The sequence below is a fragment of the Pelmatolapia mariae genome, linkage group LG14 (genome assembly GCF_036321145.2).
Source record: "Pelmatolapia mariae isolate MD_Pm_ZW linkage group LG14, Pm_UMD_F_2, whole genome shotgun sequence".
NCBI lineage: Eukaryota > Metazoa > Chordata > Actinopteri > Cichliformes > Cichlidae > Pelmatolapia > Pelmatolapia mariae.
This window is the reverse complement of record NC_086239.1, coordinates 13,881,877-13,898,634: the sequence shown is the minus strand read 5'-3', so window position 1 is coordinate 13,898,634 and position 16,758 is coordinate 13,881,877. Positions and strand designations below refer to the sequence as shown.

The 16,758-nt window shown below is 39.9% G+C and overlaps 1 protein-coding gene across 1 annotated transcript in view; it reads right to left on the bottom strand.

Annotated features, from left to right (window-relative positions):
• Positions 1–16,758, bottom strand: part of LOC134640958 (sucrase-isomaltase, intestinal-like) — a 56,076-nt gene that overhangs the window by 29,426 nt on the left and 9,892 nt on the right. The window contains exons 12-19 of the mRNA XM_065471932.1: positions 14,788–14,901; positions 14,503–14,587; positions 13,399–13,516; positions 11,551–11,722; positions 10,300–10,416; positions 8,786–8,940; positions 7,251–7,335; positions 1,050–1,106 (exon numbers count right to left, since the gene is read on the bottom strand). Coding sequence (XP_065328004.1) covers positions 1,050–1,106; positions 7,251–7,335; positions 8,786–8,940; positions 10,300–10,416; positions 11,551–11,722; positions 13,399–13,516; positions 14,503–14,587; positions 14,788–14,901 — 903 coding nt within the window. The remainder of the gene's footprint in view (positions 1–1,049; positions 1,107–7,250; positions 7,336–8,785; positions 8,941–10,299; positions 10,417–11,550; positions 11,723–13,398; positions 13,517–14,502; positions 14,588–14,787; positions 14,902–16,758) is intronic.

The window sequence follows — 16,758 nt, the reverse complement described above, 5'->3', positions numbered from 1 at the left end:
CTTGCCTCTTTCTCATCCTCTCTTTTGTTTATGCTTTCCTCTGTCTCTGTGTAATTGCGCTACCCATCCTTTCCCCTTTCTTTTCATTCAACTCCCATCCCATCTGTTTTCTTCTCATCCCAGTGTTTCTCCAGTATTTCATTGCTCTGTAACTTGTTTTTCATGGTCATTTTCACTACATCATCGCTCCCCCACCCTTCTATCCTCCTACCCAGATAATCACAGGGGACCAACCAGGACAAGGGGCCGGCAGCAAGACAGCCAATCTAATCGTTCATCTGATCAGTGGGCGCTTTACATCGCCACTGTGACGGCTAAATAAGGTCCCAAAGGAACTTAACACCTCTTTTATCTCTCTGTCAGGGAGATAGTCTCTCTCTTCTCTTCCTTGTCCCCTCTCTCGCTCTTTGTCCTCATTCCTACTCTGTCTTATCGCTTTAGTCTCTCAGTCTCAAACAAAAACTTGAGGCATCAACTTTCATGTGACAGGTTGTGTTTTACATGTTTTTGTGACAAATGTAACATGATAGTGATAAGCCCCCCCAATCTATCTGATTTATTTTGTTTTTTTAAAACTATTATGATTACAAGGCTTATTATGTTAACTCAGCTCAATGAGATTTTTAAGGAAGCTGTTTTTGATTGAGAGTGTATTATATTGAAGATATTTTATTATTTTGCTTCCCTAAATGGGATTTAAAACCTTTCTATACTGTGATGTCTGAAGTTAAAACCCAGCTTTCCTGCATTGTGGGTTATACACAGTTTTATGACCATCAAACCATAAAAAGAGTGCAATTTATGAATGTGCACTTAACTTGGACAAGCTCCAGTAAGCCTCTGGTAGTTACCTTTGCTATTAAGTAAAGTGAACATTTCAGCAAGAATTTAAAGAATTGTGGTTTCTGCAAGTGTGTAAATTAATGTATACAACTCCATTAAAGGCAGTAGTCGTGCTACTTTACAAATACAGTTACAGACCCATACATCTAACGGATAGTTGTGCTACTTTAGAGGAAACATTTCCAATGAGGAAAAAATATCCTTACCGTCTCGTAGTCGTACCACCGAGCATCAGGTAGATATGCCGACACCTTATCCACACCCTACAAAAAACAAGAACACAACACTTACATGACTATCTATTTGCATATATATCCAGAGAAAGTGCCTCGAAGAAAGTGAGGATAGCTCTTTCTGCTATAAATAACTGCAACTTAATTGTAAAAATGAAGAAAAAATGTCCCCACCAAGGAAACATATTCTTAAATTGCCTATCATCCAATACAAAGTTTCCACACAGGCCTTGTGGCATTTCAGTCTACAACACTATGATGTAAGAGACGACGGGAAAGATGGCATCAAGCAACAACTGATAGGTGACAGCCTTTGATGGCTTAAGGTGGTGGACAGACAGGGGCAATCAATAGACGAGCGCCAAGCCTTTGATAGCATTGTCACTTCCCTGTTCTTTGTGACAGTGCAGAACAGAGGGAGAATGAGAGAGAGAGAGAGACATTCACAGAGGGCACAGCTAAAGAAAGTGCAAACTACAGGTCCTTCTCAAAAAAATTCTATATTGTGAAATACAGTGTGACAACTGCGCAGGCCAAGGCCTGTCACGGGCACTGATGGCAAAAGTATCTCCCTTCCAATTACTCTCTCACCTCCTCTCTCTCTCTCTGTCCCTCTCACGCTGTCCTTTTTGTGGACTGTTAAGGTCTGTCATTAGGAACATGAAATAGGGGATTCAGGAGGACAAGAAGAATAGTGGTGAGGCATATTTAAACAATGACAAATAACACCAAATTATTAAATTTGAGAAGTAAAAGAAAAAAACAGGACATGGTAAAAGAAGAAAGACTAAAATATGATCAAATATATAAAAATAATGGCCTGCTAACCAAATTAAATGACTTAACACCCCCTTAAGGGCCACAGATTCACACTTTGACGTAAATCACCAGTCACAACTGCTGCACAGCCTGTGGGATGACAGCCTGGGGAAATGGATGCTCCCCCTATACCTCGTTTTCTGGTGTCTGATTTGCTCGCGGCTCCTATCACTCACACCACTGACTAATGGGAAGGGACTGCAGGACTTAGCATGGCTGCTAACTGCGTTTGATAGGGAAACAGCACGAAGCCTGTATCCTTATTTGGAGCACTGAATCTCAGTTAGCTATAAGGTAAGATTTGATCAGGTGAGCCAAAGATTCATACTGGCAGAATGATCAGATGGCAGATGAATTAAATGAGAGCGGCAGAGAGAGAGAGAAAGAGAGGGAGAGTATGAGACACAGAGTGAAAGAGAAGTGGGATGAAATGAAATGGGATCACAAGGGTGAGTAGACAGCAGCTGATTAAGAGAATGCAGATGAGACGAGGGAGCCAACGTTTGATGAAAGGATGAGCTGAAAAGAAAAAGGGAGAAATGGGCATGAGAGTAGAAGTATGGATGAAGACCAGAGGGGATGACAGAGATAGAGTGCAGGAGATCTCTTCAGTTTATCACAGAGATCAAGGTTAAAGCATTGATTGATCTGCATGATAGAGAAAGCATCATTAGAGAAAGAGATAGGCAAGTAGACAAAGGAATAAATAAAGAACAGATAGAGTATAGTAGAGAATAGTTAAAAAGGTGAGTGTAGAATATCAAGGGTTGTTAAAGATCATCCTTTGACCCTTGATGATATCTCTTTATATTGTCCTTCAGAGCATGACACAGCCGTCACATATAGTGAGCATACTCTTGCCACCTGAATCCTTTTGAAATTGCATACAAGAGGACAAAAACACTTCGACGACACTGCAATATAACCCTTCTTAAGCTGATTAATCACATGAAAACAATTTTCATGGTAAAAGAAAATTTACTGTTTTTGTCTAAACAGACAGAAACAGGGGCATCCATTAGGGCGCTGGGCTCTGTACCTGAACATTATTTACATGGCATTGTTTTCCAAAATGGTGAAACGAGAATTTAGACCCTTTTGTTAAGTAAAAGTCATAACCTTACATAAATGATAGTACAAAAGTTTTAACGTCCATGTATGCATAAATAATAGGGGTGCAACGATACACAAAATTCACGGTTCGGTTCGATATGATACGAAAAAATATTCATGCCTTTTTAATTTGTCATTTATTAAAATTATAATTATATATTTTAACTCAAAAGTACAGTTTTTAAATTTAATGTTGCTGAAACAACAAAGTAATAAAAAAATAAATCTATCTGATCTAGAAATCACTCATCTTTGGAAAAAGAGAGTTTATTACAGAGAAATGGCTCTTTCCAAAATAAAAGCTATACTATACGCTTCTTCTGGGCTATATTCTCGGCAGCATATTAAACATATCAGGTCCCCATAAGGAGAATCATGTGCTAATGGCTGTCTAAATGACTCGGGTAAAGTTTGTAGCATGCGTGCTTGTTGTTTTTGTCTGCTTCCACTTGTCTTTGCACTAGGATGATGTCGGAGTAAATGTGCAGTCATATTCGTTGTGTTCCCACTAGTGCTGTCAGCGTTAATCTCATTGAAATGACGTTAACGCCACAACACGGCAAATCTCCGTTAACGAGCTACCGCGGATCGCCCCGTGTGTGGGGCTGGACAGCGTCAACACGTTAACGAGCTAACTGCGCTAACGCACTAGTTCCCACCAATGTAATTGAGCATTGCGTGGCACATCCGACATACTGTTTTACTTTTGTCCATGACGCGCTTACCTTCAGGGTCATACTTCACATGAAGACCAAAATAGTTCCAAACGCCAGATCTGAATGAGGGAGGGGGAGGCTCAATTTAGTGATGCGCGAATCATGAACGAATCGTTCAATACTCGAGAATCACTTTACTGACTCACGAATCATGATTCACAAGCCCAACTGACTCACTGACTCATCCCTGTTGCTGTTAGCAGCAATATATCTAGCTTATAATTAAAATTGTGGAGAAAAACACAACATCCAGTATCTTAACAAAAACATTTCTGCTCTGAACTGGAAGAAAAAACCCTGAGTAGAAGCTCACATCAAGACAATAGCTCCTCGGTTCACAGCAGCATCGCTCTGCTAACATGCTAACAGCACATTTGAGCTACTCACCCCCTCCCTCCTGTGCTGAATCGTAGAGCCAGCGAGTCACTCAGGACTCGCTAACCCCCTCCCTCCTGTGCTGAATCGTAGAGCCAGCGAGTCACTCAGGACTCGCTAACCCCCTCCCTCCTGTGCTAAATCGTAGAGCCAGCGAGTCACTCAGGACTCGCTAACCCCCTCCCTCCTGTGCTGAATCGTAGAGCCAGCGAGTCACTCAGGACTCGCTCACCCCCTCCCTCCTGTGCTGAATCGTAGAGCCAGCGAGTCACTCAGGACTCGCTAACCCCCTCCCTCCTGTGCTGAATCGTAGAGCCAGCGAGTCACTCAGGACTCGCTAACCCCCTCCCTCCTGTGCTGAATCGTAGAGCCAGCGAGTCACTCAGGACTCGCTCACCCCCTCCCTCCTGTGCTGAATCATAGAGCGAACGAATCACTCACTCACTCACCCCCTCCCTCCGGGCTCACAGCTTCTTCTTCTTGGTTGGCAACCAATGTTAAGGCGCATTACCGCCCCCTGGCGCACGGCTCAGTGGACATTTAGATGAGAAAATATATACTTGACACATTTAAGGAAAATACTAATAAAATAAAAATAAACAAGATAAATGTTCCCTTTAGAAATTTTTTTGCTTTATAAAATTGTTGTTTTCTTTTAGAATCACTCATCTTAGCAGTAGGATTTACATGAAAAGAGAAAAGAAATTAAGTTTGAGTGAAAATACATTTTTTGCACTCTCTGGTCAACTGACTCAGTGAATCAAATGACTCAAAAAACCCGATTCACTTTGGTGAGTGACTCATTAAAACTCGATTCAGTAAAAAGAATCAAATTTACCATCACTAGCTCAATTTGCCATGTTGCAACGTCTCGCTAGCTTGCGCTGTGCTCAGTGGATCTGCGCTTGACAGTGCAGCCTAGGCGGATAAGTCGAACGCAGATCCACTGAGCTCTCAGCACAGACAGCAGAAGAAAAGTTGATAAAATAAATTAAAAATTTTGAATTGTTCGATACATATGCGTACCGAACCGAAAGCACTGTATCGAACGGTTCAATATCGATACGAGTATTGTTGCACCCCTAATAAATAACTATGCAGACTGGTCAGGATCATACACTATATTGCCAAATGTTTTCACTTACACATCCAAATGACTGAATTCAGGTGCTCCAATCCCCTCCATGGCCACAAGTGGCTATGCATGCTGACTAATTCTACAAATATTTGTGAAAGGATGGGTTGCTCTAAGAAGCTCAGTAAATTCCAGCGTACTGTGAAAGGATGCCACCTGTACAGCAAGTCCTGTAGTGAAATTTCACTCACTATGAAATATTACACAGTCAACTGTTAATGGATTTAAAACAAAGTGGAACCAAATGAGAACAGCCAAGCCTTATATCACCAAGCGCCATGCAACATATCAGATGCCGTGGTGCAAAGCATGCTGCCACTGGACTAGGGCGCATTGAGAAGTGTTCTCTGGAGTAACGAATCACACTTCTGAGTCTGGATTTGGTGGTTGTCAGAGACCAATACTTGTTTAACTGTGTTGTGCCAACATGACTGCTCACCATTGCACAAAGCAAGGTCCATAAAGACATAGATGAGCAAGTTTGGTGTTGAAGATCTTGACTGGTCTCCACAGAGTCCTGACCTCAACCTAATAGAACACCTTTGGGATGAATTAGAGCACAGGCTGTGAACCAGGCCTCCAACATCAGTGTCTGACCTCCCAAATGCTCTTCTGGAATAATGGTAAGCTCTCAAACCTTGTGGAAAGCCCTCACAGAAGAGTTGAAGCTGTTATAGCTGCAAAGGGTGGGCCGACATCATATTAAACCCAATGGATTAAGATGGGATGTCACTCAAATTCATATACGTGTGAAGCCAGATAAGCAAATACGTTTGGGTATAGAGTGTACGTTTAAACGCATGACCTCTATAGGTCAGACTCTGGAAGATGACCCTATTTACCCAAAATAAGCCTGCAGTTCTTCCCAATGCCACCTACAGACAAAGACAACATTGTAAAGCAAATGTTTAATCCAACTCCTGAATAACTTTACCTACTGTAAATTTATTCAAGGGCATGTCTTCACCATCACAAGCAAGGTCATATTTTCCCCTCCTTGGAGGACTTCTAAACATTTCTCTCTGTTCAATTATCAGGGCACTTTGATGGAAAGCACATTGCTTTTAAAGAGAAGGGAAATGAGCAGTGAGTCATAATTGATGCCCCAACACACCCACTGATAATGGATGTCTTTTTATCCTATCCTGTTTCCAACTGCACAACAGCAGTTGAATTGTGTCTCTGGCTGTGAAGGCATCCCAAATAGGTGCATTTGTCTTGGTTCACAAAAATAACATCCTGCACAGTTGCCTCATGCCTCTTCCTTTCCTTTCCGTATACTCTGTAAGACGTAAACTCTAAAGCATCACAAAGCACCCCCCCCCCACACACACACACACACACACACACTTCTTGTATTAGAAACTTTTTCACAATTACACTGATTGAAGTTACTTCATCCTCAGCCCGACAATGAATCCAATTCGCTTTCCACTATTCTGTAATTCACGAGAGGCCGCACTAAATTGCTTATTATTCAGGCCACTTTGACATGACCGCAATCACTGCATATGCACACATACATATGTGCCTACAGGCACACACATTTACATATGCAGGCAGCTGCACGCATGCACACACACACACACACACACACACACACCAAAACGCAAGCGCACAGACACACACACGCGCACAGACACACACACACACACACACACTGAAACAAACACAAGAGTACACACTTCTATCTACACTTCTAATCTGCTCGTAATGAGGTCAGTGCTCTCATTAGAGCTCAGAGAAAAGAGGGAGGATATGGAAGAGAGAAGAAAGAGGGATGAGAGTAGGGGAGGGCAACAAAGAAAATCCCATGTCATGTTTTCCCAGTGGAGGTCGCGGTGTGTGCGTGTGTGTGACTGTGTGAGTGAGTAGCTGTTCAGCTGCAAGACACGTTTCTCCATTTTCTATGCACATTTCTTTAAGTAATGTGTATGATGTCATTTTGACCAAAGTATCTTCATATGTATATGTATTCTGTTTCTGATATGTCTCTCTCTCTGTGTTTTAACTTACCGGATCCAATACAGGTGTGATGAGCAGGTATTTTCCCCAGAGGAACTGGCGATCTACTGTCCAGGTTTCGCTGTCAGAATAGAACCTTGGGCAAGGAAGAATATATATTAAATTAGGCATCTTTGTCATTATGCTGTGTCCAGCCAAAATGTAATTAAACTACAGCCTGTACATTTTATTTTCCAGTTTGTGTTTTAGAAAAGCTTTAGGATGTCTATGCTTTGTTACAATTCTAAACTTTATATTAACATTAAATTAATGTTCACCCTTTGATTTTTCTAATTTATTAGTTCATGTCTTACTAGATCACATTTTCCATGTTTTACCCTGGCTGGCTCATTTAAGCTGTGTGGCTACTAATCTCCAGTCGGTTTCTTGCTGTTGAACTCTACAAGTAGCTCGTAGAGTCATGCATATACTTTACAACTTGTCACTTGGATGCCATTATGTTTTATTAATGCCCTAGGTGTCTTTTTGAATGGTGAAAGGGATAAATAGTTGTACTGCAACACGGTCCTTGTGCTTCTCGCTATCTGTTTATCATGTGGTTTGCTAGTTGTCTGATTGCCAAAACATAGGCTAATTTTTCTTGTGCTTTTAAAAATAAAACCACTCAAACAGGAGTGTATTCACTGGATTTGGAATTGCTGTCTTGCCAAGGTCTTAGTTTCTGTTGGCATGTTGTCCTTTCATTCATTGCCAGTGACATCACTTTTTAGTTTATAGGCCAGGGTTGCCAGGTTTCAGCTACTAGCTTTCAGGCACTTGGAACAGAGCTTTTCACTATGTAAAATTGCTCACTTTCTTTCTTTAGGAAAAAAAGGAAATCAAGGAATATTTGGTTTTGCCTGTCTTGACAGTTGTTTATACTGTCTATTTCTGTCTTGGTGGGAGTATTTGTGGACAGAGTTACGGTATAGTAGCATCAGGTTGTTTGGATAACCAGGGAGTTATCCAAACAACATGATGCTAGTCTTCTCTTTCCTCCTAGATAACACCTTCAGAGATACTGTGACATCACCTACGACCTTGCAGATAATAATGTCACACTCCTCTGTGGCATCAGAATGATGGTAGTGACCAAGACAAATGCCCTATTATTGAATAAATTACATTTCTTGTATGCAACTAGCACAGTGCCCACTGTCACAGGGATCACAGGGACATCAACAAATATGGATGTCACCGTCGTTGGAGGTTGATTTATCAACTATGTTGTGTGATCTGGTCATTAGGAGGTCACAGCAGTGTAACATCATCTGTGATCTGTCAGATGATGCCAAAGTGACCTAGCTGAGATGAAAAGACAACCACTCATCAGAACGCCCCGATTTAGCACTGCACTTACTGAGGTCTCCAGCAATACACAGTATGAAGTACATGAGAAATACTTTTGGAAGATTTAAGGTTTCGGTGGTTAGGAATAGGTATTTGTTGAGGTATGTCCACAAGTGAGTTGAAGCAACTGCAGTTTGTTTGTGTCTCTGTTTGAATTGGTAGCATAATGACTTAACTCAATAGTAGATGGGACTTACTCATGCAGAACAGGACGTACAACAGTCTCTCCTGCAGTGTGGGCTTTGTAGAATAGCGTGTAGAGGTAAGGCAGAAGTGTATAACGTATATTCAGGTAATGTTTTGAACTCCGGACCAGTGCTGAGTCAGCACCATATGCAGCTGGATCCTGAGGCTGGAGATAGAAAGATGGAGTAAAGGGATGGGGTTAATGAACAAGAAATAATAGAGAAAATAAAACACATATTTGTCCATTAGTTACTGAAAAACAATGGGAACGAGATAAGATAGCAAAAGAGTGAATATATTTGAGCAAGAGAAGGAAAGAAAATCACTGAAATTAAAGGAAGTGAGTGACGATAAAGCAGTAAAGAGGAGGGATGAGAAAGTGGAAAATTACCATGAGCAAATACACATTAACCTTATTCATAATGAATAACCACAAAATTATCTTTACATTGGAGCAATCTAAAAGTACAGTTTATAAAGACAAAGAGCAAAAGAAAAAAAAATGAAAAACTGAGAGAAAGAAACAGAGGTATGATGTTAATTTGATGACAGTGGTAAGTGTGGTAAGTGTGAGGGTGATTAGCTGCTTACAGGCCGTGGTCCTCTCATCTGGCTAATCATTTATGCCTCCAGCAACTCTGACAGTCTGATGAAAACTCATTTGTGTCTGTGTGTGTATTTGGACTATCTGTATGGGATGTGATGAGCGCCATGATTAGGGCAAAGCAAAGGTCACACTTTAGCTGTCTTGTTTAGTGGAAATTGTACATCAGATTCATCATCATCGTGTCCCTGTCTTCAAGCAAGTACTATCACCAACCCCCACCCTAAATGGAAAATGTTTGGGAGCATCAGTTTTCATGCGATTCAATAGTGTAGAATGATTTTTCGCATAAGCCATTTGTGTTCATCTATATAAATAGCTCAGTGGCAATATAAGCACTCTTCTAGGCTCAGCAGGCGCCTTCCCTGTGTTTCTCAGTGACATTAAGCCACTGATCTGACCTGTGACATTTAACGTTTTAGCCTGCTTGTTAAATATAAACATGATTTTTACTCTGTTAATATTACCACCTGTTTAAAATCATTGTCACTGAAAATGAATCCTGACTCTTTTCTAAACTCTTTTCTTGAAGAGCAATTGTCCAGTCAGAAAGTTAAGAAAGGCAGTCAGTGCAATACTGCAGCTGATGTGGAGAATCCACCATATTACAATAACTTTATGTTTATCAATATCAATTCCTTTGAATTTCATTGCACCATTGAGATTGTGAGTAATATTTTATTTCAGACTCAAATGTTGTGTTTTTCAGCAGCTTGCATCCTCAGTGTTAAACACAGATTCAGCTGTACTTGCACCAGTGAGGTGATAATCTCCACGGCTACAAAAAGTTTTTAACTGCTTGCTACTTCATAGCACCTATACAATGTTATGGAACGATGTGTATACCCTGCAGTACTTTACACCAAACAGCAAAGTTGTAATATACAGACTGACAATCTAATATAAGAAATCTGGGAGTACCTTGTAGCCCTCAGCGTTGTGGTTCCGACTGAAGGGGTAGAAAGCCCCGACCTGCATCCAGCGACGACACAACTCCTCAGTGGAGTCATCAAAGAAACCACAGATGTCAGCTCCAATCTGAAAAACATTTACAATGACATTTAGCCAGAACCTACAGTATAATTCTAACAACATTCTTAATATTGTTATATCAGAAAAATCAAACTAGACTAACATTTCACAAACTCTGAGAAAACTTGAACTTGAAAACAAAAGATCTCTAGATTATTAATGTTTCATTATGGCCTGGTTAAAAAATGGTCCAACTGTAAGGTTAACAAATCTCTTGTAGCACTAGAGTGATAACTGCCTTCATATTTATCTTCTAAAATGCCTCTCTTCATGTTGGCTCCATTTAGTGAGGATTTACTGGCAAACAGTAGATGTGGGTTGTAATCTTTATTTACATTAATTGCTTTCATGGAGTCCAAGAAAGAGACTTCAGTCAAAGGCCAGTCTGCAGAGACTGTTTGCTTTCTATTGTTTACTACCGGCCACATTTTACAACAGCCTCAATGGGAGGGAATCGATCCAAATCCTATTTCTCCTGCTTTCTCTCCGTCTTTCTCTCTGCGTTCGTGTGAGCGTGTGTCTACTGAGGAACCCAAAATCTGCTTGACACAGTCCCAGCAGGAGAAGTTGGCATGTATATATGACTACCTGATGTGCACAGCTGGAGGCGTGTGCATGTGTGTATTTGCATGTACACTGGACTCCCTGTCGTTTTCTTACTGCTGTTTGAAATCTGCACACTAGCGATACACACAAGCAAGTACAAGGTCCACTCGGTTACTGGCTAGGAGTGTGTTTTCTGAACGTGGTGTTGTTCCAGGAAAGAAAACTGCTGTTGGTGCAGACATTTTAATGGATCTTATTCCAGACACACTTCTTCTTGTCTGCTGTTTGAAATTATGTCTGAGCATACATTCCAATGACAACTAAATCTTCTTTAAAAAAAGCAAAAGAGAGAACCATCCAAATGCCAGAAACACATGCTAACAAACAGATTAAGTTCTATGACTGGTTCTGGAGCTTTCTGTAGAGTACAAATGATATATATACATATACACAATATGTTTTCATTCTTCAATGCTTTGCTAAAGTGAAAATAAAAACTTAAATGGTCACATTTATTTGTCTTATCAAATGATTTTAGCTATTTTAAAAATGATATGACCATTACATGACCTTCTCTGAATGTTTGCTACTCACATAGGGTATTCCAAAGAGGCCAAACTCTAGCATGCCAGGGATAGCCCATTTTATGTCATTCCAGTTGGCACCATTGTCCCCCAGCCAGTGACCTGAATATTTTCCCACACCTGGAAAGGAGGAGCGGGTCAGCAACAGGGTACGGTTTGCTCCAAAAACACGCTGCAGAGCTCTGTGGCAGAGAATTCAACAAGAAGACAAGCAGATGATACAGGGTCATTAAGATAAAAGGACAATGGGACAAAAAAGAGAGTCAGAGAGAGCACAAGAGAGAAACATATGCACAATCATTTGTGTTTGTGCATATGCACAAACACAAATGATCAGAGAGAAAGATAGATAGATAACACAAGGGAGCGTAGCCAGAATTGATTTACCACTACACATTAATATTTTATTCGAACAAAATTGAAGCATTATCAATCTCCACGACAATATAAAGCCCTGATGATGTTTACAAAATGTGTCTCCTGCCAGTAATACATTTTAATTAGTAGACTAAGAAAGAAGAAAAGAAATGAGTAGGAAAGCTGACAAAAGAATGATGAGCTAGCTTTAATACCAAAACAGTGAGTCAGCAAGCTCACTTCAGGGAGCTTGTATTTCATAGTCTTGAGTGGGCTGTGTCTGTGTATGTGTGTGTGTGTGTTACCATATATAGGCAGATTGTTTCTTTCGAATGTAAATGTGGTTACGAGGGTAATGATGAACTTCGGAGAATTGACATGAGCAGAGCTTAAACATTAAATAAAAGTTAGAAAACATTTGCCACACTGAGGAAAATGTATCACGTGCAAGGCTGCAAAATGGTTTTATGAGATTTTATTTTTTTTTTTATGATTTTTATTGGCATTCAAGTTAGCTCTTAAAGCTTATGCACTGATGAGTCAGGATACACTAGCAGAAGAATATTACAGTTTTATATTACTTTATATTACTGGTTGCATTGTTAGGAAAATTTGACATCTAGGTTTCTGATACAGATCAGCAGCAACAGTTTTCTTCACCATTATTCTGAATCCACAGTGCTGTCTTGGGTCTACAAATTGTATTAAACCAACCTGTCAAACTGTAACTTTGAATCATGTCTCTTGGTTCTTTAAATGCCGGCTGGCTAGGGAACTTTATTTTATTTTCCCCAGTGTTTTTCTGTCTACTGAGTATCTTGTCTCTACGAAGAACTCCCACTGCATTGTGTTGGACTGCAGGTAGTGATGGTAGGCCTTGTTCTGCTCTCTGGAGGATCAGCAATGGGCTCAGAGGCCACCGTAATAAGAAATTGCAGTAGGCCAAAAAATGGCTCATACACATCTATGCCAAATTCAGCAAGGATGCTGAGAACAAGGACTACTGTAGTTCAAGACAATGGAATTGGAGCCCTTCAACAGCATTCAGATAAGGAAATAAGATGAACCAATGCTAACTGGTTAGCAAGTATAAAACATTAATAATAATAAACCTGCGTATGGTGAAGCACCTTTTTGTCCCTCCTCAACAGATTGCCAGCACCGACAATATATTTAATACTCCTTTCTAAGTTTGTGCACATAATGGGCCATTAAACTGTTTCAGCACCAGACTCATTCAAACACACTGGAAGCTAGACTCATTAAAACAAGTTTTCGGATTTAACACATTGAAGTCAAGTCAACTGCTCTGGACTTTAGCACAATGGGTCAGTAACATCTGATTCTACAACTCTTGATTTAGAAAATTATGTATATTACATTATTTTCACACTGTGTATTTTGAGTTTCCCAGAGTCTCACTATACTGAATGGGTGGCAGAAAGTTGGCCTTCATAGCACAACCTGAACTCTTCCTGTCATTGATTATTGATGTACTCACTTTTCACTAGCCAGCACCATAGAGTAGCCGTACAGACTGTGGACATCATAATGGTTTCCCCAAGACTGCTTGGCATCCATACACAGAGTCTTACTGTACATCAAGTTGTCGAGAATGTCTGAGGGAGAGAAAAGATAAAGGAGTGAAGAGATGGAACAAGGGGTGAGGAGGCATGAAGAGAATACAAAAAAACAGTGATGGTGTTGCGATGAAGTAAAAGGACAGAAAGAATGAGATAGACATTGATGTATACTCCTATAGGATGTCAGAGCAATGAGGAAATGAGAGAAAAGAGAGCAATGCAGGAAGATGACTAAGGAGGAGGGCAATAACAAGGATGGCATCAGGGGAGTGTGCCTTTTCCAGTTATGATCATCCTATCTGGGACACAGTCAGAATAAAAGACATGGCAGAAGAGTCATTTTCAAAATTCTTCTTTAGGGATCTACGATCCTAGATGAGTTTTCTAGAAAACCATCTAGGATACACTATGCATGTACAATGACAATAAAGGGCTTTTCTATTACTATGTGTGCTAGTGTAGCTAATTTATCAAGTTGTGTACAATATTTGGGCGATGACCTACATTTCTATGGTATCCTTTGTTTCTTTGTATTAAATATATACCAGTATGACTAGTTTTCACAGAAAAGGCAGAAAATAGGGAAAAAATGAAAATCATTCAAAGGCCAAATGTTAAAACCTGCATCTTTTACTGACATGTGCCCATTTTGAATTAGGTAGCCACAAAATAAATAAATAATTAACTTAATTAATAATAATACTAATAATAATAGATTACTAATTAAAAATGATTATAATTAATTATATCTGCAGAGTTTAGTTGCCATAGTAAATTATTTTCTACTCTTTCTTGAAATATAATTTCTACAGATCAACAGTTCAGGGCCTCTTCTTTGGTATTTTAGTAGCATAATATTCAGTTTGCATTTTCTTGAGTTATATTTCAAATGACTGCCCAACTTTTTCTGGATTTCTTTTTTTTTTCTTCTAAAAGCCACAATTTACAGCTATAAGAACAGTTAAGTACGTCAAATGATTAGCATGATCATGGCTCAGAAGATAAAAAACAACATCTCTTACTTGGAATGAATGGAGGGTAGTTGAGGTTGTTTGAAGCACAGCCCTTTGCTGATCCTTGCTTGAAATTAGAGACCTCATTCATGTCCTGCAAGGACATACAGTAGATTTTAGTGAGCGGACTTTTGTTTTGTTTAAAGACGGTTGTGAAGTAATTTTTTTTCATGTTTCTTAAGTTAAGAAAATTCTTGTTATTAGTGCTCTTTCTTGGCCCTTGGCCATTTTGACAATTTTCGGTCAGGACACAACTATTCATACCTCCGTTTTCTGTATTCAAAACTGACTTACAATCCAAAGTGCATCATGTTTGACCTCCCTGTAGAATCGCTCATACTCATCCACCCACCAATCTATGCAGGCTTGGCTGGTGTAATCTGGAAATACAGCCTCTCCTGGCCACACCTTTGAGGGAGAGAATGTGAGAAAAACAATTTTGACTGGTCTACAGTAGTTAACATCACTCACAGTTTTCAATTCTGGTTCTGTGTAGGTGTAAGTACAATTTTTTTTTTTATGTGCCCATTTTTTATGCATTTAACATATATGGATGTGAAACATGGCTGAAACAAAGCAGTAATTTAGTCTGCAAAATAATCTATATCAACATAACACAACATCACCAATCAACATAACAGGGCACGATCAGTCAAAATTATGAGCTCTGCAAGAAAAATATAAATGTTCCTATGTAGATGTTGCAGGACCAGCTTAAGGAAGTGGCAATGACAGAAAATAGAGGACAGATGAAATACAGGAGAAGCGGGATTGATGAGAGAGAGATGGCTAAGGAGAAAAGGGATAAAGAGACAAATGAGTTGAGGAAGAGTAGAGAGGAGAGGAGAAATCGATAATGCAATAGAAATCTCCAGACGTGACTGTGTGTTAGAAGTCGTCCTTAATGACATGTATTGAGAAAAATGATTAATCCACTGAGAAAGGCAGAGGTTTTGTGCGTTTGTGTGTGTATGTTTGTGTGTGTGTGTGTGTGTATGTGGCTGTATTTCTGTATGTGAACACTCTTGAAGAGCACAGTAGATATTAAATCTCAAGGTTGCTCCACTCTAGCTATCTTTTACCTTTACTTCCATGGGCAATAACTTTACAACCTAGTTTTCAGCAAAGACATGAATCATACTTATGTACGCTCATGTGCTTGCAGACACGCACACACACACACACACACACACACACACACACACACACACACACACACACACACACACACACACACACACACACACACACACACACACACACACAAAGATTTATAGGCAGATGTTTTTGGCAGATGGTCAGAAATCCAAGGTCAAAGCTTATTGATAGTCCCTTGCAGATGCTTTCCCTTGCATCTTTTTTTGAGCCCTTCCTTCCTTCAAGACCAGATTTTGTCATCTCCAGCTGTGTACTAATACTGACAACAGGATAAGTAAAGTGCTGTCATTTGTAGCTGCATATCTCACTGTTTCTTTTACTGTTTTTATGGTCTTTTGTCTGTCAGTCTGTCTCTCGAAGTTGTTATCCACCTGTCTCTCTTCTCTTCTACCGCTATCAGTCCCTCTGCCTACCTTCTTTCCAAAGTCTCTTTCTACCTCTCATATTGTCTACCCCCTCCTTTTTTGTCTGTATCTGATAACCTATCTATTTTGTTTCTTCTGTCTCTTTGCTTCCTGTGTATGTCTCTGTCACCATGCCACAGTAAGACAGCCAGTCTGTTTCCCTTTACATTTTCATCTAATCTATTATTTGTGTTTCTCTGTCTGTCTGCACATACCCCTTTCTCTGTGCATGTTTCTGTCTACAGTTAAACCTTCATTTAAATCCAGATAGGTTTCTTTTAGCTCTCCCCACTGCCCTTTATTTTAACTCTCATCTATCTTTACTTTTGCGGTATGAACAGAAATGTCCACCTGTTTGAATGAGGTCCTGCTATGACTTTACTCAGGCACTCAAACATGGGTGCCACCAGGAAAAGCTTTTATCTACATATTTCTCAGCAATTATTATCTATTTAAAAAGCAGAATATAGACCAGGTCTGTTTCAGTGCCTACCTGATTACAGAGGCAGCAACAGCAAAGGTTGTTGGCAGAGACGCTTGAATGTTCACAATGAGAATACATAGAACTGCATATGTAAATAAACTGCAAACAAGTATGGCCACTCTTGTGTGTAGAAACAAACCACAAATTACAGCAAAGAGTTTTTTTAACCCACACAGCTGGATGCGCATAAATGAATGCAGGGACTATGGGTCTTTTCTT